The 18,627-nt window shown below is 43.3% G+C and overlaps 2 protein-coding genes across 6 annotated transcripts; one reads left to right on the plus strand and one right to left on the minus strand.

Moving 5' to 3' along the window:
• The first annotated feature begins 2,036 nt into the window (after positions 1–2,036).
• On the plus strand, positions 2,037–12,034 carry dlgap5 (discs, large (Drosophila) homolog-associated protein 5). The gene is made up of 16 exons (XM_010905815.5): positions 2,037–2,165; positions 2,423–2,652; positions 4,062–4,237; positions 4,457–4,525; positions 4,677–4,716; positions 4,821–4,880; positions 5,017–5,166; positions 5,241–5,505; positions 8,553–8,726; positions 8,824–8,912; positions 9,023–9,183; positions 9,312–9,645; positions 9,893–10,740; positions 10,834–11,008; positions 11,124–11,167; positions 11,927–12,034. The coding sequence occupies exons 2-16, from the start codon at positions 2,427–2,429 to the stop codon at positions 12,032–12,034; spliced, it is 2,919 nt and encodes a 972-aa protein (XP_010904117.2). The 5' UTR covers positions 2,037–2,165; positions 2,423–2,426.
• Positions 12,035–12,469: 435 nt separating this feature from the next.
• rsph10b (radial spoke head 10 homolog B) lies at positions 12,470–18,571 on the minus strand. Of its 5 annotated transcripts, none has more exons than XM_010905834.3 (19): positions 18,301–18,571; positions 18,079–18,154; positions 17,912–17,980; positions 17,635–17,757; positions 17,464–17,549; positions 17,254–17,374; positions 16,935–17,111; positions 16,703–16,847; positions 16,471–16,604; positions 16,150–16,339; positions 15,897–16,005; positions 15,705–15,784; positions 15,467–15,615; positions 15,156–15,263; positions 14,493–14,720; positions 14,315–14,408; positions 14,083–14,214; positions 13,255–13,471; positions 12,470–13,094 (listed from the first exon to the last, which is right to left on the minus strand). In XM_010905834.3, the coding sequence occupies exons 1-19, from the start codon at positions 18,405–18,407 to the stop codon at positions 12,920–12,922; spliced, it is 2,520 nt and encodes an 839-aa protein (XP_010904136.3). In that variant the 5' UTR covers positions 18,408–18,571; the 3' UTR covers positions 12,470–12,919. The 5 variants fall into 5 exon arrangements, 4 of the variants coding, with proteins under 4 accessions (XP_010904136.3, XP_019901776.2, XP_010904130.2 ...); XM_020046217.2 differs by having other exon boundaries at positions 16,471–16,601; positions 17,635–17,808; XM_010905828.3 differs by having other exon boundaries at positions 15,897–16,002; positions 17,635–17,808.
• Positions 18,572–18,627: the final 56 nt, after the last annotated feature.

Raw genomic sequence — 18,627 nt, forward strand, 5'->3', positions numbered from 1 at the left:
GACCCTATTTCTGTGGTTGAGTCACTGGCTTGCTCTCGCTCACCATGCCATCCCTAGGAGGGTGCATTACGTCATGGCAGCCTTTTTTCACAATACTCAACATGAGTGGGTTGAGTAATGTGATCTTTCTGTCTGCTGTGGTGCCTTTTTTGGTAAATCGTGCCTGGTTGGCCCTCCCTAAAGTTCCAGCCAAACAAGGCAATTACTCAATGCTATAGGTGATATAGAGGCTCTGTGTATTAAAAATGTATACTTGGTGTTACAGGTCAACAAATATACAGGTGCTGGTCATAAAATTAGAATATCATCAAAAAGTGTATTGATTTCAGTAATTCCATTCAAAAAGTGAAACTTGTATAATGTATACATTCATTCCACACAGACTGATATATTTCAAGTGTTTATTTATTTTAATTTTGATGATTATAACTGACAACTGATGAAAACCCCAAATTCAGTCTCTCAGAAAAGTTGAATATTGTGAAAAGATTCAATATTGAAGACACCTGGTGCCACACTCTAATCAGCTAATTAACCCAAAACACCTGCAAAGGCCTTTAAATGTTCTCTCAGTCTAGTTCTGTAGGCAACACAATCATGGAGAAGACTGCTGACTTGACAGCTGTCCAAAAGACAACCATTGACACCTTGCCCAAGGAGGGCAAGACACAAAAGGTCATTGCTAAAGAGGCTGGCTGTTCACAGAGCTCTGTGTCCAAGCACATTAATAGAGAGGCGAAGGGAAGGAAAAGATGTGGTAGAAAAAATTGTACAAGCAATAGGGATAACCGCACCCTGGAGAGGATTGTGAAACAAAACCCATTCAAAAATGTGGGGGAGATTCATAAAGAGTGGACTGCATCTGGGAATCAGTGCTTCAAGAACCACCACGCACAGACGTATGCAAGACATGGGTTTCAGCTGTCGCATTCCTTGTGTCAAGCCACTCTTGAACAAGACACAGCGTCAGAATCGTCTAGCCTGGGCTAAAGACAAAAAGGACTGGACTGCTGCAGTTACGTTCTCTGATGAAAGTACATTTTGTATTTCCTTTGGAAATGATGGTCCCAGAGTCTGGACGAAGAGAGGAGAGGCACAGAATCCACGTTGCTTGAAGTCCAGTGTAAAGTTTCCACAGTCAGTGATGGTTTGGGGTGCCATGTCATCTGCTGGTGTTGGTCCACTGTGTTTTCTGAGGTCCAACATCAACGCAGCTGTCTACCAGGAAGTTTTAGAGCACTTCATGCTTCCTGCTGCTGACCAACTTTATGGAGATGCAGATTTCATTTTCCAACAGGACTTGGCACCTGCACACAGTGCCAAAGCTACCAGTACCTGGTTTAAGGACCATGGTATCCCTGTTCTTAATTGGCCAGCAAACTCGCCTGACCTTAACCCTATAGAAAATCTATGGGGTATTGTGAAGAGGAAGATGCGATACGCCAGACCCAACAATGCAGAAGAGCTGAAGGCCACTATCAGAGCAACCTGGGCTCCCATAACACCTGAGCAGTGCCACAGACTGATCGACTCCATGCCAACCTGCATTGCTGCAGCAAAAGGAGCCCCAACTATGTATTGAGTGATGTACATGCTCATACTTTTCAGTTGGCCAACATTTCTAAAAATCATTTTTCTGTGTTGGTCTTAAGTAATATTCAAATTTTCAGAGATACTGAATTTGGGATTTTCATTAGTTGTCAGTTATTATCATCACAATTAAAAGAAATAAACATTTGAAATATATCAGTATGTGTGTAATGAATTAATATAATATACAAGTTTCACTTTTTGAATGGAATTACTTAAATAAATCAACTTTTTGATGATATTCTAATTTTATTACCAGCACCTGTATATACAATATATTTGTTGACATCCAGGACCCCAGCGATGTGGTGTGGTAACTTGCAATGCATGATCCAATGAGGAACTCCCTCCAAACGAACTCGCTAAATTTCGAATCTCTAACTAGCCCTATCAATGCAACGTTCTCTACCGGAAATGTAACTTTCAGCCAATCACCGTCTCCTAGTAGAATGTTCAAAATTGAACCGCCATGTTGTTAGCAGCTTGTGTAGTTTAGCTAGTTCTTCGTCAATAAGAGATGCTAGTTTGACAACTAAAGCTTGGATATCAGGACTAATATCAACTTTTTTCAACAGGTAAGCCAGAGGTGCACAATCAATGATAAAATACTTTGGTGAAATGTTCTTATTCGTGTCAATAGCCTACAGTGACTACTACTAACACAGCCTTTTTGACCAATCGATTGCTAGCTAATTTGCAACAGTAAAATACTGTATTGCCAGAGATATATTTAGAAAACATTGTCTATATAGCCAAACGATTACCAATATTTATCTTTGAATATAAGTAATAGTTTCAATCGGTATATATAAATTCTGTATATTTTTCACAGTATCATGGAGGCTCGTTTTGGCTACCTGCGTGAACGGGACACGAGTGTGGATATGCTGCGGGTAAAGTTGTCTCGCAGACGGTCTCGCTCCCAGAAAGAAAACCGAGACAAGGCCTTGAATATCCGCAGGCAACTGGACAAAGTCCCTGAGCTGGAGTGTTCTCAACAGGATATGTCTGTTGGGAATGTGTCAATTATGGAAAAAAAGTCAAATGCAAAACAAGCAAGAGGTGAGTTGCTATTTTTACGTTAAAGGGGAATTTCACCCGTTTTAACGTTTTGCATTTGAGGGGTAATATGTAAGTATGTTTACTGTATTACGAGAATAAAAATAAGCAAAAGGTGACATCTGCAGTTAATGTTTTAATGCTTCAAATAATATTTTTCTACAAAATGTTTCAATGACTTACATTCACAGTTTAAACTTTCTCTCCGGGCGGTACAATTACTTGTAATATCCTTATACTGGCTTTACACTCGCTTTAATATCCTTCCAACCCTAAACCACTCTGGACTAGCTAGCACTATACCAGTGTCGTTCAGTAAGGGGAGACGAGTCGTGTTATTGTATAGAGTCCCTTAAATATGTTGTAGTAGGTCTTAGACTATCAACAAAACTGCAGCTCAGAATAAATAATAACAACAGGAGACATGCTTTGAGCAAAAACGATATGGATTAATGTTTTGATTATTGAAACATTTGTGAACATTTAAAACATGTATGTTATGTCCAAAAAAGGCACTAGACTACGCAGGCCTATGGGATGGAAATGTAATAATTTGCCGTCCTTTCTCCTGCCCTCTTTGATTTAGTGACCGTACCTCATATCAGTGCCTGAGTTTGGGTCTTCTTAGTGGATTTGCAGTGCTTGAGTTTGACCATTAGACTTAGAGGATTGACTTTACAGTTAAAATTATATTTTACACATTGATAATATTATTTTTAATTTGACACCCACCATTGTTTCAAGGTTTATTTGTCAAATACAGCGAACAACACCGCGTCGTCCTGCACAATGAAATTCTTGTGACATTGCACCCTACAACAACGTAGTGAGTGGAGCAGCCATATTAATGACACCATCTCTATCAAAACAATGGTTAGGATCCCTACCAAACACAGCAAGTGAAAATAAGCCCCCTGTAATACTTCTGTTGTAAACATATATTTGTAGAAAACAGTTAAACTGATCCATGCACCATCATACCATGTCATTGAATTATTTTTTTCTGCTCCAAAGTGCATTTCTTATGCTCTAGCTTCCGTCTACGGTGTCCTGTGATAATGACTTACTTACTGAGTGGGCTGCTAGGTCGGCATACCCCTACTCCAGATACTATAGCATTGTCTGGAGAGTGGGAGTATTTAGTCAATATCACTGATGAACCACCAAAGGCACACCATTTGCCTATTTATTTTGAAACTTGACGGGGTTTGACTGCATACATGCCCTAAGCCGGCCTTTAACGTAACTGGACCATGTTAGCTAGTTAAAATATCTTTGAAACGATGGAGTATCTTTTACAAAATATAAGCCTGGGCAAACTTCACCCTCATGCCTCTTCATCCACTCCCACTAATATTATGTAATCCCACACTGATCTATTTTCTCTCCAACTCCCTCGTTCTTTTTCTCAGACGCTGCAGTAGAGGAGCGAAGAAAAAAGCTTGCCCACTACAAAGAGAAGAAGGAGCTTGTGAAGGAGAAGGAGAGGAGGGAGAAGGAGAAGAAGGGGGTGTTCAAGGTTGGCCTGTACCGGGCCCAGCCCCTGGCCTCACTGCCCCAGGTCCCAGCTGCCGCCACCAAAGCCCGGGTGAGAGAGCACAGCTTAACACTGACTCAGTATTCCGCTGACATCCTATAGGTATCATATGCATTGTCCTTGGGAGTCACTGTTCTGTCATTGAGTTGATTATGTTTTTGACTCGTCACCAGAGGATGATGTGCCCAAAAGCGTTTTAAGAACAGACAAACTGGTGTTGTTAATTATTCTTCCACTGCCATTACGTGGCTTTGCTTTTGCCTTGACTAGGCCGTGACAGCAGCCCAACCTCAGTCCACCAGAGTGACTCGCTCCACCGTGAGGCAGCAGGCCCCAAAGGTCATTTCTTTTAGTTTTTGTCAGGTCTACATTTGTTTGGCATTATATCTAAGGCTGTTACATTTTTTTAAATTTCTGCCAGGAACTGTACCTGTTTTTGGAATCCCCGTATTATTGATCTTATTCTGTGTTTTCGGTTTCATAAATGTAGGTGCCACAGCCTATCAGCACTGTCCCGGTTTCAAAAAAAGGTTAGTTCACCCCTTTATCAATTCTTCTACCCTGTATGATCTCTTAATGGGGTTCTGATTGTACACCTGTATGTATTAACTGTTGACCCATGGATTTCTACCAGGTCTGGTTTTAGTTGAACCAGCTGCGGTCAGGTCAACCAGGAAGACCAGAACCACTATAGGTAACAATCCTAACCATGTCATCAGTCTGTAAATCATTCCGTGTGTTAGTCTGTTTATTTAGACAATTATTTGTCTGAATTTAAAACGAAGGTCATTCATTCTATATCAACTGTTGTTTTATTTTTTTCCCTGCAGTGGAACCACTAGTGAGTGCCCCGTCCACAAGGTCTGCTAATAGGCCTCTGGCCTCTGTCATCCCTGTGGTGAGGAACAAAGGTGCCACGACCACATCAAATACCAAGCAGGCTGCAGCACCACCTGCTGGCCGAGGTCGGAACACCAGGGGTAAGCATTAACAGTTGACGTCTCAGCAGAACTATGCCTCGTTTGCTTTTCTACATGTTAGTTCTGCATTTTAGGGAATGTGGAGAACAATAATCAGGCTGCTGCCAAAGCGGAGAAGGCCAAAAAGGAGACAAAAGCAGCTAGCCCCCCACCCCCAATTGCAAAGAAGAAGGAGGATAAGATGGAAGATCTTGCCCAGGCCAACCCACTCCTTCCTCCAGCCACTGTCCTGTCGTCGTTCGCCCCCCAGGACTTTGTGTTCCAAGCCCCAGCAGGCCTGTCCTCCTTCAAGCCCACACCACTCACCCCCCGTTCTGCAGATTCCTTCTTCAAACCCAGGTACCCTTTTCCATAATTTCATTTGTCACAAAAAGTTATTTACAAGCACAGTGTGTGAGTTAGGATGACAACCTACGGTAACCCCCCCCCCCCCATAGTTTAGAAAGTACAAGTCCCACAAGCAGCATGTGCCAACCACAGAGTTTTGTGATGACGCAGTCCAGTCAGTGAGAGAAAGGTGAACATCACTGGAAAAAAGGTATTGGCAAAGTTAAAGCGTTGTTTACCTGAGGTGGCTAACGTTTGGGATGCTGAGAACAACGTTAGCAAAGCCACCATGACCCCTGCTGGCACTTAATGTCCACTGTAGCCGGTGGAGGCAGAACATATGGATTGATCTAGATTAGGGCATAATTAACTTATTAACGTGTGCGATTAATCAGTCCGCGCTGCCCAAAGTTGGAAATTGTAATATCTACAAGAGCCGTGCCTCTCTGACCCTTTTCTGAAACTGATCCCTGGAGACAGCATGAATCAACATGTTAACGTTGCTTTTAGCATGGTACGTTATTTTGTCGTTGCTAGACATTACTTTTGTCGCCGGTCGCATTTCCACTAAAACATTATAACCGCATAACCAACAACTTCTATACTGAGCATGAATAAAGATCAGATATGTAATTTATTTAAGTTTGTGGACGAACATCTCTGGCTACCGTGCCTACTTTATGCCTTTGCCTATTTAAGTTGTCTACCTTAATCAAATTAATAAAGACATGTATTTGGCTGTGGCCAAACGCCTATCAAAAAAGCTACTTGTTTGCAGTCCCTGACCTGAACCCCATTCTAACATTCTCACTCGAAGAAGAACACAATGGTAGAAGATGGTAGTGCCATTGGATCAAAGACCAGCAACTTTCTATTTAGATTTATATGGGATACCAATAGATTCTTCCAGTCAGTGGGATAATTTGAGGGAAGAAAATGTGATAATTTAAGGGAAGAAAGGCCATGACATACCTTGTTTGCAGGGCCGGCACTAAGCATAAGCGACGTAGGTGGTCGCTAGGGCCCCTGTCCGCTAGTGAGCCCCGGACCAATAGCGAAGAGGGGGCCCCCAAATTAAATTTTGCTTAGGGCCCCCAAAGGGCTAGGGCCAGTCCTGCTTGTTTGAATGGACCGACTTGAGAAAAGTTGGTTATTTTATTTCCAATCAAGCAATGTCCATAGTTTACATGATGTCTTTAACACAAAGCACTGCTTTTTCATTTATTTTTTTAATTTAGGACCAAATTTGAACACACAAAAAAATTGCAATTAACTAACTTTGTTTGACAGAACTACGCATAGATTGGGGCTTGACAATAACGATGGACCTGGGCCAGTGAAAAGTCAAGTCAGAACTAATAAAACGAGCAAGTCACTGTCCCAATTTGGCCACTACAAAAACAATTTAATATTGGATTTTTTAAAATGTATTGTATGCTGTTGGCCAGTCAAGAGTTGAGCAGTGATTCCTCCCCCAGGGCCAGTGGCAGGAAATGCTAACGTTGAGCCCCGTAAAAGGACTGATCCTTTGTGTGTAGTAGGCATGGGCCAATGTGTGATTTTTGGCATGTGCTTTGCACACACATGTGAATGTCAAATGAATGAAAACCAGGTCTTGTTGGGCAAACGAAAGTGAACAACAGTCTCAAACTCTCAGCAGATGTCCCACTTAAACAAATGACTATTTTAGAAGACAGAATACACATGGAGGGTACATCATCTTCCCCCACTGTCTTCCATTATGTCTAGCCTTCATGAAGGTGATCCACGCTGCAGAAGAATTGGGTATGAGTGAATCAGTACACAAACGATTAGGGGTGTAACGGTACACAAATCCGTGCTGTTCTGTACAGGACGTTCGGTTTGGTACGGGCTGTGATCCAAATTAATACAGACTAATTTGAACTGCGCTCGTTACTTTGGTGTGCGGAACTAAAATTATGAACTCCCCCAGGAGATGCATTTTGGAGCCATAACTTATCAACTGAAGTTGCCTAGGACTAAATATCAAATCGCACACTACAGACTGTACCTACTAAAAGTACATACTGTTTAGTATATAGTTAGCTAGTGTGCCAGTATTGGGTCGACTTCTCATAAAATTGCATCTCAACATTAGATAATTTTGTATGAATTAAGTTAGACTATTGAATATTTAGCTAGACATTAAGCGGTTGTATTAAACTGACTACACGTTTCTTATGAAGTTTACTTGCACCACAAATAGCATGTATGAAGTGTTTGGCATTTGCCAATGGCCATTTTTTATAGCTTACAAGCCAGTCATACTAGTATCTTACTTGGATAAGAATTCAGCAATAGCTAGCAAGACTAAAAACAAACTTCACACTGCCAAAGCTATTTCATTTCAATGGCACAGCAACGTTAGTTTTTCCTTCATGCGTGAATGACATCAACATTGGTGATGTTAATTGACTTTTTCTTTAAGTGAAAAGACTAGAGAATCGAGGAGACCCCTCTTTTACTGCTCAAGGGTTGTGGTCTGTATTACCCCAAAAAACATGCACGGATGCATACTTGGAAAGTCCACCAAAAATAGCAGAAATGTCTGGGAAAGTTTGGCATAGTATTTTTGGCGTTCTGTGGTTATGGACATATCTTCTCGCATGCTAATCTGGCATACTGTATTTAGTATGCGATTTGAGATATAGCATGTTATGCAGCCTCGTAAATAGATATGACGAATGCAAACGACGAGCCAGGTCTTGAAGACCCTCCCGTATCATTCAGGTCTCCTGTTTGGGAAAACGTCATAAATGAAAATGTTATGTTTTGCATGTCTTTTTCCCACTGTACTGAAATCGTACAGGGTTACTTAAAATCTGCGGTACATACCAACCCGTGACTTCTGCGTACTGTCACAACCCTACAAATGAGTATAATTTGATATATCCAGTGACTACAGTTTCATGGTTATACTACTAATGTCTGTTTGAATTGTAAAAGATTGCATTGGGGGTGGTATTCCATCCATGTGCTAAAATATGTATAAAACACAGGAAAATAACATTTTCACATGTGCCCCTTTTCATCCTCAGCTTTGTGCTGCCTCCTGTTCCATTGTGGCCCACTGATGACCTAGTTCACAAGATGGAGCTCAGTGCTGCCTCTTCTGTCAAGCCGGTTGTTCACTCCCCACCTCGCGGTCCTTCTCTGGCCCTTCTGTGTCCTCCCAGTCCCCAGGAACCAGCACACGATCTGTCCTACTTCAGGTCAGCGTTAGATTTGAGTATATTTTATGAAACCATTGGGACATCTACCTTCATGTGTCAGTGTATTGGTATATCCTGTGTGTGTGATGTGTCTCAGGTCGGTGGTGGTCAGTGAGATGGAGAAACTGACCGGATTCTGTCAGCTGTGGGAGCTTCGGGTGGATGACTCTTCTATCCCTGAAGAGAGTGAGTGACCTGATTCTGATGGATTAAAAAAAAAGAATCCAAGTGTGGGGTTGATTTTGCTGTCGATGGATTTCTCTCAATGCATTTGGTGTGTGTGTGTGCGCGCGCAGTGCGTGACCGTATGCGGACTGCAGTGGGACAGGCCAGGCTGTTGATGAAGGAGAGGTTCGGTCAGTTCACTGGTTTGATGGATGACTGCGAGCTGGGCCGAGGAGATAAAATCATCACCTGCACCGACCTGCAAGGCTTCTGGGACATGGTCTATTACCAGGTGTGTGACTCGATACACAGACGCTGGTGTATTACACTAATATTGCTAGCTAAACTAGATCTGGAAATAATCATGACATACTAAAAGGTTGAATGTGAGTCTAAATCGTCTTGTTGAACCTTTTTCAGGTAGAAGATGTGAACAAGAAGTTTGGTGCCCTAAAGGAGGCGGAGTCTAAGGGCTGGCAGGAGGAGAGCGGGCCACCGCCGAGACCAAGAAAGGTGGTGAAGAAGCCACCCGGCGCTCCGGTGCCCAAGCCTGCCGGGGGCGCCGCCGCCAAGTCTCGTCTGGCTGCTATCAAGGCTGCCATCAAGGCCAAACAGCAAGCTGCCGACGCGGAACGGGCATCGAAGGTAGCAGGGCCGGACATTGCGGTGGAGGAGCCTGGGCCGGCCCCTCAAGAGCCCCCGGTGGTGTTCCAGGGAGGATTCTTCCAGGTGGAGAGTCCCGCCAAACAGACAGGTGAGGCTCACACCCCCTCGGCGGTATAACCGGGATTTGATTCCTGCGGCCAACGACATGTGAAATGTATACACGTGAATCTAAGTCGCTTTGGGTAAAAGCGTCGGCTAATTGTCATTTATTATTTAACTGATGTAATGTGAAGATGTTTTAATGGAGGAAATGGCATGAATAAGATGGCTGTGTGATGGACCTGGGAAAGCAGAGCTGGTTAGGAGTGACTGCAGCGTGTTCTGTCTTTTCCTAGGCTCCGCGAGGCGACCCTCCCGTGTAACAGCCACGCCCACTCGGGCATCTCTCTGCTCCGTCCCCAAGTTCTTCACACCTCGCATGACCAGGCTCTCCAATGCTGCGTGCTCCTCACCTCTCATGCTCACCCCTGCCTGCTCCAACTTGTCCCTCACACCTTCCTCCCCTGTCCAAAGTAGCCTGTCCAGAGTCTCCCCACTCAGACATGTTTCCAAGGAGTCACAGTCAGAGGACGGCCCCAGCAACCAACCAGAGCAAGTCTCTGGGCAGAATGACCAACCGGAGCAAGATAGCATGCAGGAAGATGTAGCTTGTGACCGATCTCCGCTTGTTACAGAGCCTGCTGTTGGTCTTGAGGAGAGCACTGAGAGCTGTGACTCAGAGAGAATCTGCCAATCAACATCCAACACACAGCAGCTGACAAATGAACAGCACCAAGAAGCCATAAGCCAATCAGTGGCCACAGAGGAGCCTGGTAAATCTGACCTCCTGGCCATGCATGAAGTGAGCAGTCCTGTGGCTGTCCAGCCAGACCTGCCCTCTCCCTCCACCCAGGACAGTGAACAGGCCTACCATACCAAACTACCTACCTCAGTCTCCTCAAACCAATCCACCTCACCCTCAGAAGGTCCCCTCTCACCACCATGCTTGGGAACCTCCATAACAGAGTCCCCCCCAGTCCAGTGCCATGCCTTCAGCCTCACTGTCTCCCACACCCCAGTCTGTGCAGGACCTACCGTGGCCAGCCCTCCTCTGGTGCCCTCCCCTCCGCCGGGTGTCTCCCTCTGCGACTCTCCTGGTGCCGGTGTGCCGATGACCATGACTCCAGACACTTCTATCACCGGGGTAGGTTTTTCAAAAGACGTTGTGGAAGAGCATGTCAGTTCTTCCTAGGTTACAAAGTTCAGAGGAGAGAATTACGTGTCTCCTCTACTCCAGGGTCTTCCAGGGCTGGACTTCGAGCTCTACCTCCAACCCACAGCGAGGGGCAGCCTGTCGCCACAGGAGCTGGGTGTTGCTGAGATGCTGTCGCCCGCTGTTGTAGACATTGAAATGGAGAGTCCGGTGTCTTCGTCTGGAGGGGCACCTCAGGATAATGTGTCATCTCCCACAGGTAGTTGGGGCTGTCTGTCTGTGCACTCACCTGGGTTTAGTGAGAAATGGTTTGTCCTGGTAATGGTTTATTCCTTCTGGTGGTGATGTTTTTTTTTCTCTCACTCCCATCACAGCGGTTTCCAATTTGGCACAAATGTTCACCCCACGGACCACAAAGGTTAATATCTTAGTTTTACGTGTGTGTGTGTGTGTGTGTGTGTGTGTGTGTGTGTGTGTGTGTGTGTGTGTGTGTGTGAGATCTCTAGACCTTTTGACTAGATGGTTCTATAATGTCCAGAAGATCATTCTGAGATTTGGAGCGGTCTTCATAGCAATTGTTTTGTGATTCTGTCATTACCCAATCTGGTCCTTGGTTTGAAACCGTATTCTTCTGAAGTTTCATTACGGTTTCAGCAATAATAACTGTTGCAAACCAAGGTTCTGTCTTATTTCAATTTAAATAGAAAGGATGCCATTTAATGATTACAGAGAATACCTTTCCTTATCACATCCTCAAATAATAATGTTAAACATTTAATAGTTTACTAAAATGACAAGCAATGCTGAACGTTTGTGAATCCTTTGTAATTTTCTTTCTGCATACATTTGGCCTACAATGTGATCAGACTTTCATCCAAGTCATAGTAATGGTCATGAGGGGAGAGCAGACCCCTTAGAAAGTTGTCTTTTCATTTTACATGTTGAATATTGCAATCTTAACTTCAGCACTGTTGAATGCATTTTCTAAATTGCAGACCCTTAGCAGGACGTTAAAAGTGGCTTTCCCAGAGAACTTAAGGCCTCAATATAACGTGTGATTTACTTAGGCGTTCTCATTTTACTATTAGGAATTTGTTTCTCTCAGTTCTGTCAAATTCTAACATGCTTTCCAAATAAGTTCTGTTCCCTCATCTTGGTTTACTTTCTTTCTCTCCAGCCACTGTCTGACCTGTTGCTGTTCACCCCTGATCCAATGGACAGAGTCAGACAGTCTGTGTGCCCCAGTGACCTCATGTCGTTCACACCTCCCTCTAATGGATTGTGAGCAACGGATTGGGCTGATTTACATGACTGCGACTGTGTGTTTGTGTATACAGCATTTTTGTATTGCCTACATTTTACTTAAGAGATTTTTGTCTAACAGGGAAATGTCACAGATGTGGCCTTACTTTCACTGTTATAAAATGCTCAAATACTTCAGACCAACTCATTACAGCAAACTCATTCTGAAACAGTTCTCTGCAATGAATTGTTACCGTTAGTATTTAGGTGAGAGTGGATCAATTCCACCCATTTCAATGCTCAAATGTTTTAAATGATTTGGGGAATCAGTAATGAGCACAACGGAAATATTGTAAATTAGAATGTTTCCATTTTAAAGAAAATAGTTTCATGCAGTTTTTGTTCTTCTAAAAATAATTGTCAGAAAAGTGTTTTGTAACATTTGTCACTTTCTTTGAACTATTTGTATGCTGTCTCTTACCAGTATGTTTTTATTTAAATACCAGAAAGTCAACATGTTCTTAAAACTAACCACTTTTCATATAGTTCCAGGGTATTCAGGTTTAGTTCATAATCAACTGTTTGTAAATAATAAATGTAGATTTCTCTACTTGGGTACTTTTCCTAAAGCATCTGAATCTGGAATTCCACAACTAGATTATACTAGCATTATTTTAATGACAGAATTAGGTGCGTTACATCACCAGTGTCATCTAAACACAACCTATGATTCCACCTTTTGATCACTAATTAGATTCAGCTAAGACCGTCAGAATGTTTAAAGCTAAGGTGGTAAATAATAAATAGGTGAGGAAAATCTGAATTGGTTATCTCTGGTAAATTGTATGTATTTAATCAAGGACTAGGTTTAACCTGACACAGCAGCGCACCCAACTCTGTAGCCCAGACTCCTTGATGAGCTGGGAGTTCATTTCTTCTTGGCCACTTTGCCAGGCTGTTTGGTCATGACAACTGAGGTGGTGGAGGCAGCAGGTGTCTGGGCTGCTGGAGAGGGGTTAAAATCATCCTCTTGCCCTTCACCCTGTTCAGCCTCCTCGTCCTCCCTCTTTTCTTCCTCTTCTGCCTCCCACTGCTCCCTCAACCTGGAAAGGGATAGTCACAATTCATGTATTTTGGTAGTTAACGTGCATAGTTTGTATTCAGTCCGTCAAGTTAAAAAAAAAATATATATATATATAGTAAAAAAATAAAGTGTTTTAATTGGATGGGTGGTATGTCAATCCCCATGGTGTTTCACTGTACCTAGCGACATCTTTTGCTTTTGCTAAAGCGATGCGGGCAATTGCCGCCTGCTTGAGCTTGTCATCCAGAACCTCCTTCCTCAGGGCCAGGCTGTACTCGTATGCTGGGAAGAACCTCTGGGAGAAGAAATGGTGGGTCCTCTGGATCCAGCAGTCCAATTCTGTCTCGGCTGGGCCGGACCTTTTCCCTCCAACACCACTCCTGTTCTCAACAGCCTCTGCGTAGGAGACCGACCAGGCTGGGATTGACATGGCCACCCCGTATAAAACACTTGTGGATATACAGGGCCTTGCTAAAGTATTCCAACGTAAAACCAATTGAACTGAATTGCAAATGGTATGTGAACAATTGGTTCCTATTTTATTATAAAACATGGACACAAAGCAATGATTCCATGGTGACATTGTTTTTATGTGGATTAGGGGAAAAAATAAGAACTGGTAGCAGGAGTGCTTCAGGTATTCCAAAGCTGTCAAACAACCACAGGTGCTCTTGGGAGATAATCATTAAAAAGCAAGAACAAATTGCTACTTCAGTGGTTTCCAGATGGGGTGGGCCAATGATAAGGACATTGGGTTATGGTTAGGGCAATACAGGGAAATGACATAGCACATGGGTTCAATACTTACGCATCAGATGTCAGATAAAATATTTCCCAACATCAACCCAATGCCACCTTAAAAAAATTGATTGAATTTTAGTGATGTTTTTAGTTAATCAGAACAAAATGCCAATGTACCATTTGTAATTTAGTAATATGATAGAACTGGCCAGGGATGTGAATACTTGAGCCAGGCACAGTATGGACTCAGCCTTTGTAAGACCTACCTGGGCTCAGAGGATGGTCACTGGTAGGGTGGTTTGACTCCTTAGGCTCTACTGCCGATGATAAGCTCACCATGGTTGTTCCTTCTGTCGTCTCATTGGCAGATGAGTATGTTGCTGATTCACCACCTGATTCTGAAACATTAACTCTCAATAATGCAGCAACTACTGGTATGTGGCCGGCTGAATGTATGTTAGGCTATACAGATGTAGTAAACATTTAAAGAGCACACACCCTCGGTCTGTGATTTAAGATCACCTACTGCTGTAGGCCTCTTAGGTTCCACCTCAAGTGTAGACAGCTGGAGAACATCCTTAGACTTTCTCAACTAAATGAATTAGATTTGGACAAAAGGTGAAATTACATTTTGTATGGTAAATTTGACATTTGAATGAAAACTAGTCAAACCAACCTCAATGGACTCAATTGAGCTCCCAACGTCAGGAGAGATGTTGGGGTTGGGTGGCTTCACAGCAGGTCCACTCAAAGACAAGGTGTTTTGTGAGGACCTCTGTAGTGGGTTGTCTCTGGTGTCAGTTAAAGGGCAGTTCTCCACCTGGTCATTAGAGCTCTGCACATCGCTCAGATCCCAGACATCTGCACATCCCAGCAGTGCCTCAAAGAACTCCAGGAGTGTCATCTAGAACCAGGTTCACCATAAGGTAAAGTTGGTGTCTCTCAACTGCCAAATTCACATTGATAATAAACATTACCTAAGTCCACCATTGACTCTGGTTTTCTACCCTCAACCATTTAATTGTACAGCAAAAACACATATTGCCAAACCATTCTATTTATCATGCTGCTTGCTGAACCATACGTTTTTAAACTGTACCTGGGTGCTTGAAGAGAACATTCTCAAGCTGAAAAAAACAATTTGCAGGAATGCAATGAGACAACTGTCCAGAATCTGACCGATCCACCCTGGGGGGTGCCAAGGCAATTAGCCCCCTGTGGGAGCCCCGGACAGTGGCATTACAACATAGTCAGGAGAGGAATCACCTTAGACCGCTGTACCATCCGGAAGCCCTCTACAGTAACTACATTAAATCAGTCATTGATGGGCTTCGGTCACCTCTAGATCCAGGTTGTAGTGGGAGTGGTCATAAACAGCCGGGTTCTCCACAGAGAGGATTTGCACAAGTTTTCCTGTAGTCATCTTAGAATCAAACAGTCCCAGGTCCTGGTGGTAGAACAGTAAACCAAGTCTCATGCAACTTTTAATAATGTCTCCGATAGGGTTGTTAGGAAAACACAAGACTTAATTCAGGCCATCAGTCTGTTCACAGCTGTTTATTATCAAGTTACTATATTGTGTCTGACATTAGTTAAGTCTTTTATTTCTACTAGAGTCAATGACCAATAAATGACCATGGCATGTAATACCTTGAACATCCATATGAAGTGCCTGACGGTCAGTGTTTGATCTCCAAATGGAGCTGGATTGACTCTGCAGAAAGCCTTGTAGATGTCCCAGCACCTTTCAATGTAGTTGACAGCAATCACGGCATGCAGAGGGTTGGGAAACAATCGCCCTGAATTCAGAATTCACAAAAGAGCGAGTGTGAATGTGGGGAAGCGTTGAGAACGAATTAACAGTGGAGCGTGTGTACACATGTTGTACCTTTTACGTTCTTTGCATTAGGAATGATATTCTCTCTCATCAGCTTGGAGAAACAGGACACGAGTATGTTATCAGAGGGCCTGGGAAATAAAGGACAGAGGCTCAGGAGTAAGTGAAGCTGGGTGATGTTGACACTAGGTTGTCACTACAGTAATAAGTATTACACAATAGTATGAGAGACATTTATCTTACTCTATGTCCTTATGATAGATCTTGTAGGCCAGGATGACGACACAGCTGATGAACTTTCTGAACAGCATGGTGCTGAAGGGAGAATGGATCTCTGAAGGGGCATCATCTGCTTTATAATGAGTTGAATTGGAAAATGTAACAGTTCTGATGGTCTTGACACAGAAGCAAGTGAACAGAACAGGATGAATGAGCAGGATGAATTGGCCAAACATCAGGGCGAGTAACTGACGTGGTTATTCCTCTGTATTCTCACCAGAGATGTAGCGGTCAATCTGGGCTAGGGTGATGCCTTGCTTGTGGATGCTGCAGTCTTTGAGGAGTCTCCAGAGCTGCAGACGGGAGAGCAGGAAAGTGTTGTCTGCCGACTGATCACGGCCCAGGCTACTGTAGAAGCTATAGATGGTCCTCAGCTCAGCTATGTGCCTCAGCACCACAAACTCCACCTGGTACAGAGAGGAGAGGCGTACAACACCTGTTTTTCCATATAGCTGATTACAACATGGACATTAGACAACTGAATTTATAAACGTTTAAATCGATTTTTCCTAATGCTGTTTTAGTCAGTCCCACAGACCTCTTTGAACTTCTGTTCTCTCTGGTTCTCTGGGAGGTTCTCCAGCAAAGCAGAGATGTCCCGAGCCATATCAGGCCCAAGCAGGGCTGGCCTACAGATGGTGTGTTCTCCTAATGCTCTTCTAGTAGATTCTCCTGAAATGCAACAAGACTGATGTTTTAAACAAGATTGAACAAAACCTGGACCAGCTCATGCAGTTGATTCACAGGTACAGAGGAACCAGTGACTTTACCATCCTCAGGACCCGGAGTGTGTGTTCTTATTCCACTCAGATCAGGAGTGTTTGAACGATCCAGGCAGAAGGCCGGAAACTTTACCATGTGGTCATTGATAAATTCTCCTTCAAATATATGCCCACTTTTGAAAACAAACTTCCCCTAAAAAAAAAAAAAAAAAAAGGTCTTATTATTTGCACTCCAAACTGACCTATAAGTACAATATATTAGCGTTTTTCTCACTTTTACCTGTCCATGTTTTTTGTTGCTCCTCCACTCGCCTTTGTAAACAGCCCCGCTGGCATAAAAGAAGCTGCCCTTGCCATGCCTCAGCCCTTGGACAAAGTTCCCAGCGTACTCATTCCTCAGGGGATACTGAGAGCCAGGCACTCTCTTCAGGAACCATGTGTGGGTCCCCTGTCCGTGCTTAGAGGCAGAAGAGGGTTTAACATAAATCGGTTATACATGACGTGAATTCAAGCTTTTCTTAGAAAAGTAATGTATTACTTAATATTGTGTTTATTCATTTCTCATATCAGTGGAGACTAGGATGATTTGGTGTGACTACCTGGACCCCATTCTCCCATGTCCCTGTGTACTGTTGACCCAGCTGGTGCCAGCACATCCTGCCTTGACCTTGTTTCATATTGTTCCTCCAGTGGCCCTCATACACATTTCCAGATGGGTAACTTTGGCAGCAGAGAGAACACATGTAAGGTGTATGACAGCCATACACAGAAGATGATGTGCAGCACTGTCAAAACATGAGTTCACATACCATCGTACCCCCCATCCTTCTCTTTTACTGTTCACCCAGTCTCCTTCATACCAGGATGTCTCCTCCTGGTTATAGTAAACTGTCCCCTAATTAAACAAATAGAGATCTGCGGTAGGACAACAAGTGAGGTGCAGGTTTATTGGAACCCAAATGAACGCATTAGTATCATACCTTTCCATGTCTTCTGCAGTGATGCCACTGCCCTCTGTATTTTACTAAAGCATTGGCACACGTGAATGTCCCCACACCATGGCGGAGTCCATTAAACACCTCTCCCTCATAACAGCTTCCATCCTGCCAGGTATATATCCCATGGCCCATGGGCATATTAAATGCAAACTCCCCCTGTCAAATAACAAATCACTGCTTTGTGGATCAGTGAAAAAGCATTGTTATATCAACTGATAAATCAGGTACATTATATTTTAAAGGTGGTGGATAGAATTACCTCATATTTTACACCACCTGCCCAAGTATACACACCATGTCCTTGCATGAATCCTTTGGAAAACATACCCTTAAAAAACAAAGAATGATTGATGTCATGTTTGCTGGTTTATTTGAGGCAGAGTGGGATTAAAATGTGACACCATAAGCAATGAAATAATGCAATACCTTATATACATGTCCTCCATGAAAATGTGCCACGCCTTCACCATGGAACTGCTCTAAATACTTCTCTCCTTCATACCTGAGTGAACATAGATTGTATCATGTAGCCAAATAAGCCATAGCATAAGGTCTGACTGCAGACAATGGCCAAGAAAAACAATAGCAATATTAAAGCATCGTTTCATGTTCATATACTGTAGATGTTAGAGATATGTATTGGTTTACCTCTGGACAATAATATTAGATAAAGAAAGGACCTCATCGAATTCATCGTCACTTCTCTGAAGGTGTTTGTCGTCGTGTGGTAGTTGGGACGCAAAGGAAGCAGTCATTAAATCGGTGTCTTTCCCAACTGTTGATCTAAAGCATGAGGATCCGATGTACTACCACCATGGGAGCCACATCCAGAAAGTCAACTTACTGAGTTTAAGATTCGTTTTAATCCCGCTTCGCTATTTCCTCCCGTCACGAAGACGAAGCAGTTCCGTAAACATACCACGCATAGCAACTATGTCGCCTGTTGCTAAGGAGATCCTCGGTTATTGCAAAAAA

The sequence above is a fragment of the Esox lucius genome, chromosome 5 (assembly GCF_011004845.1).
Source record: "Esox lucius isolate fEsoLuc1 chromosome 5, fEsoLuc1.pri, whole genome shotgun sequence".
NCBI lineage: Eukaryota > Metazoa > Chordata > Actinopteri > Esociformes > Esocidae > Esox > Esox lucius.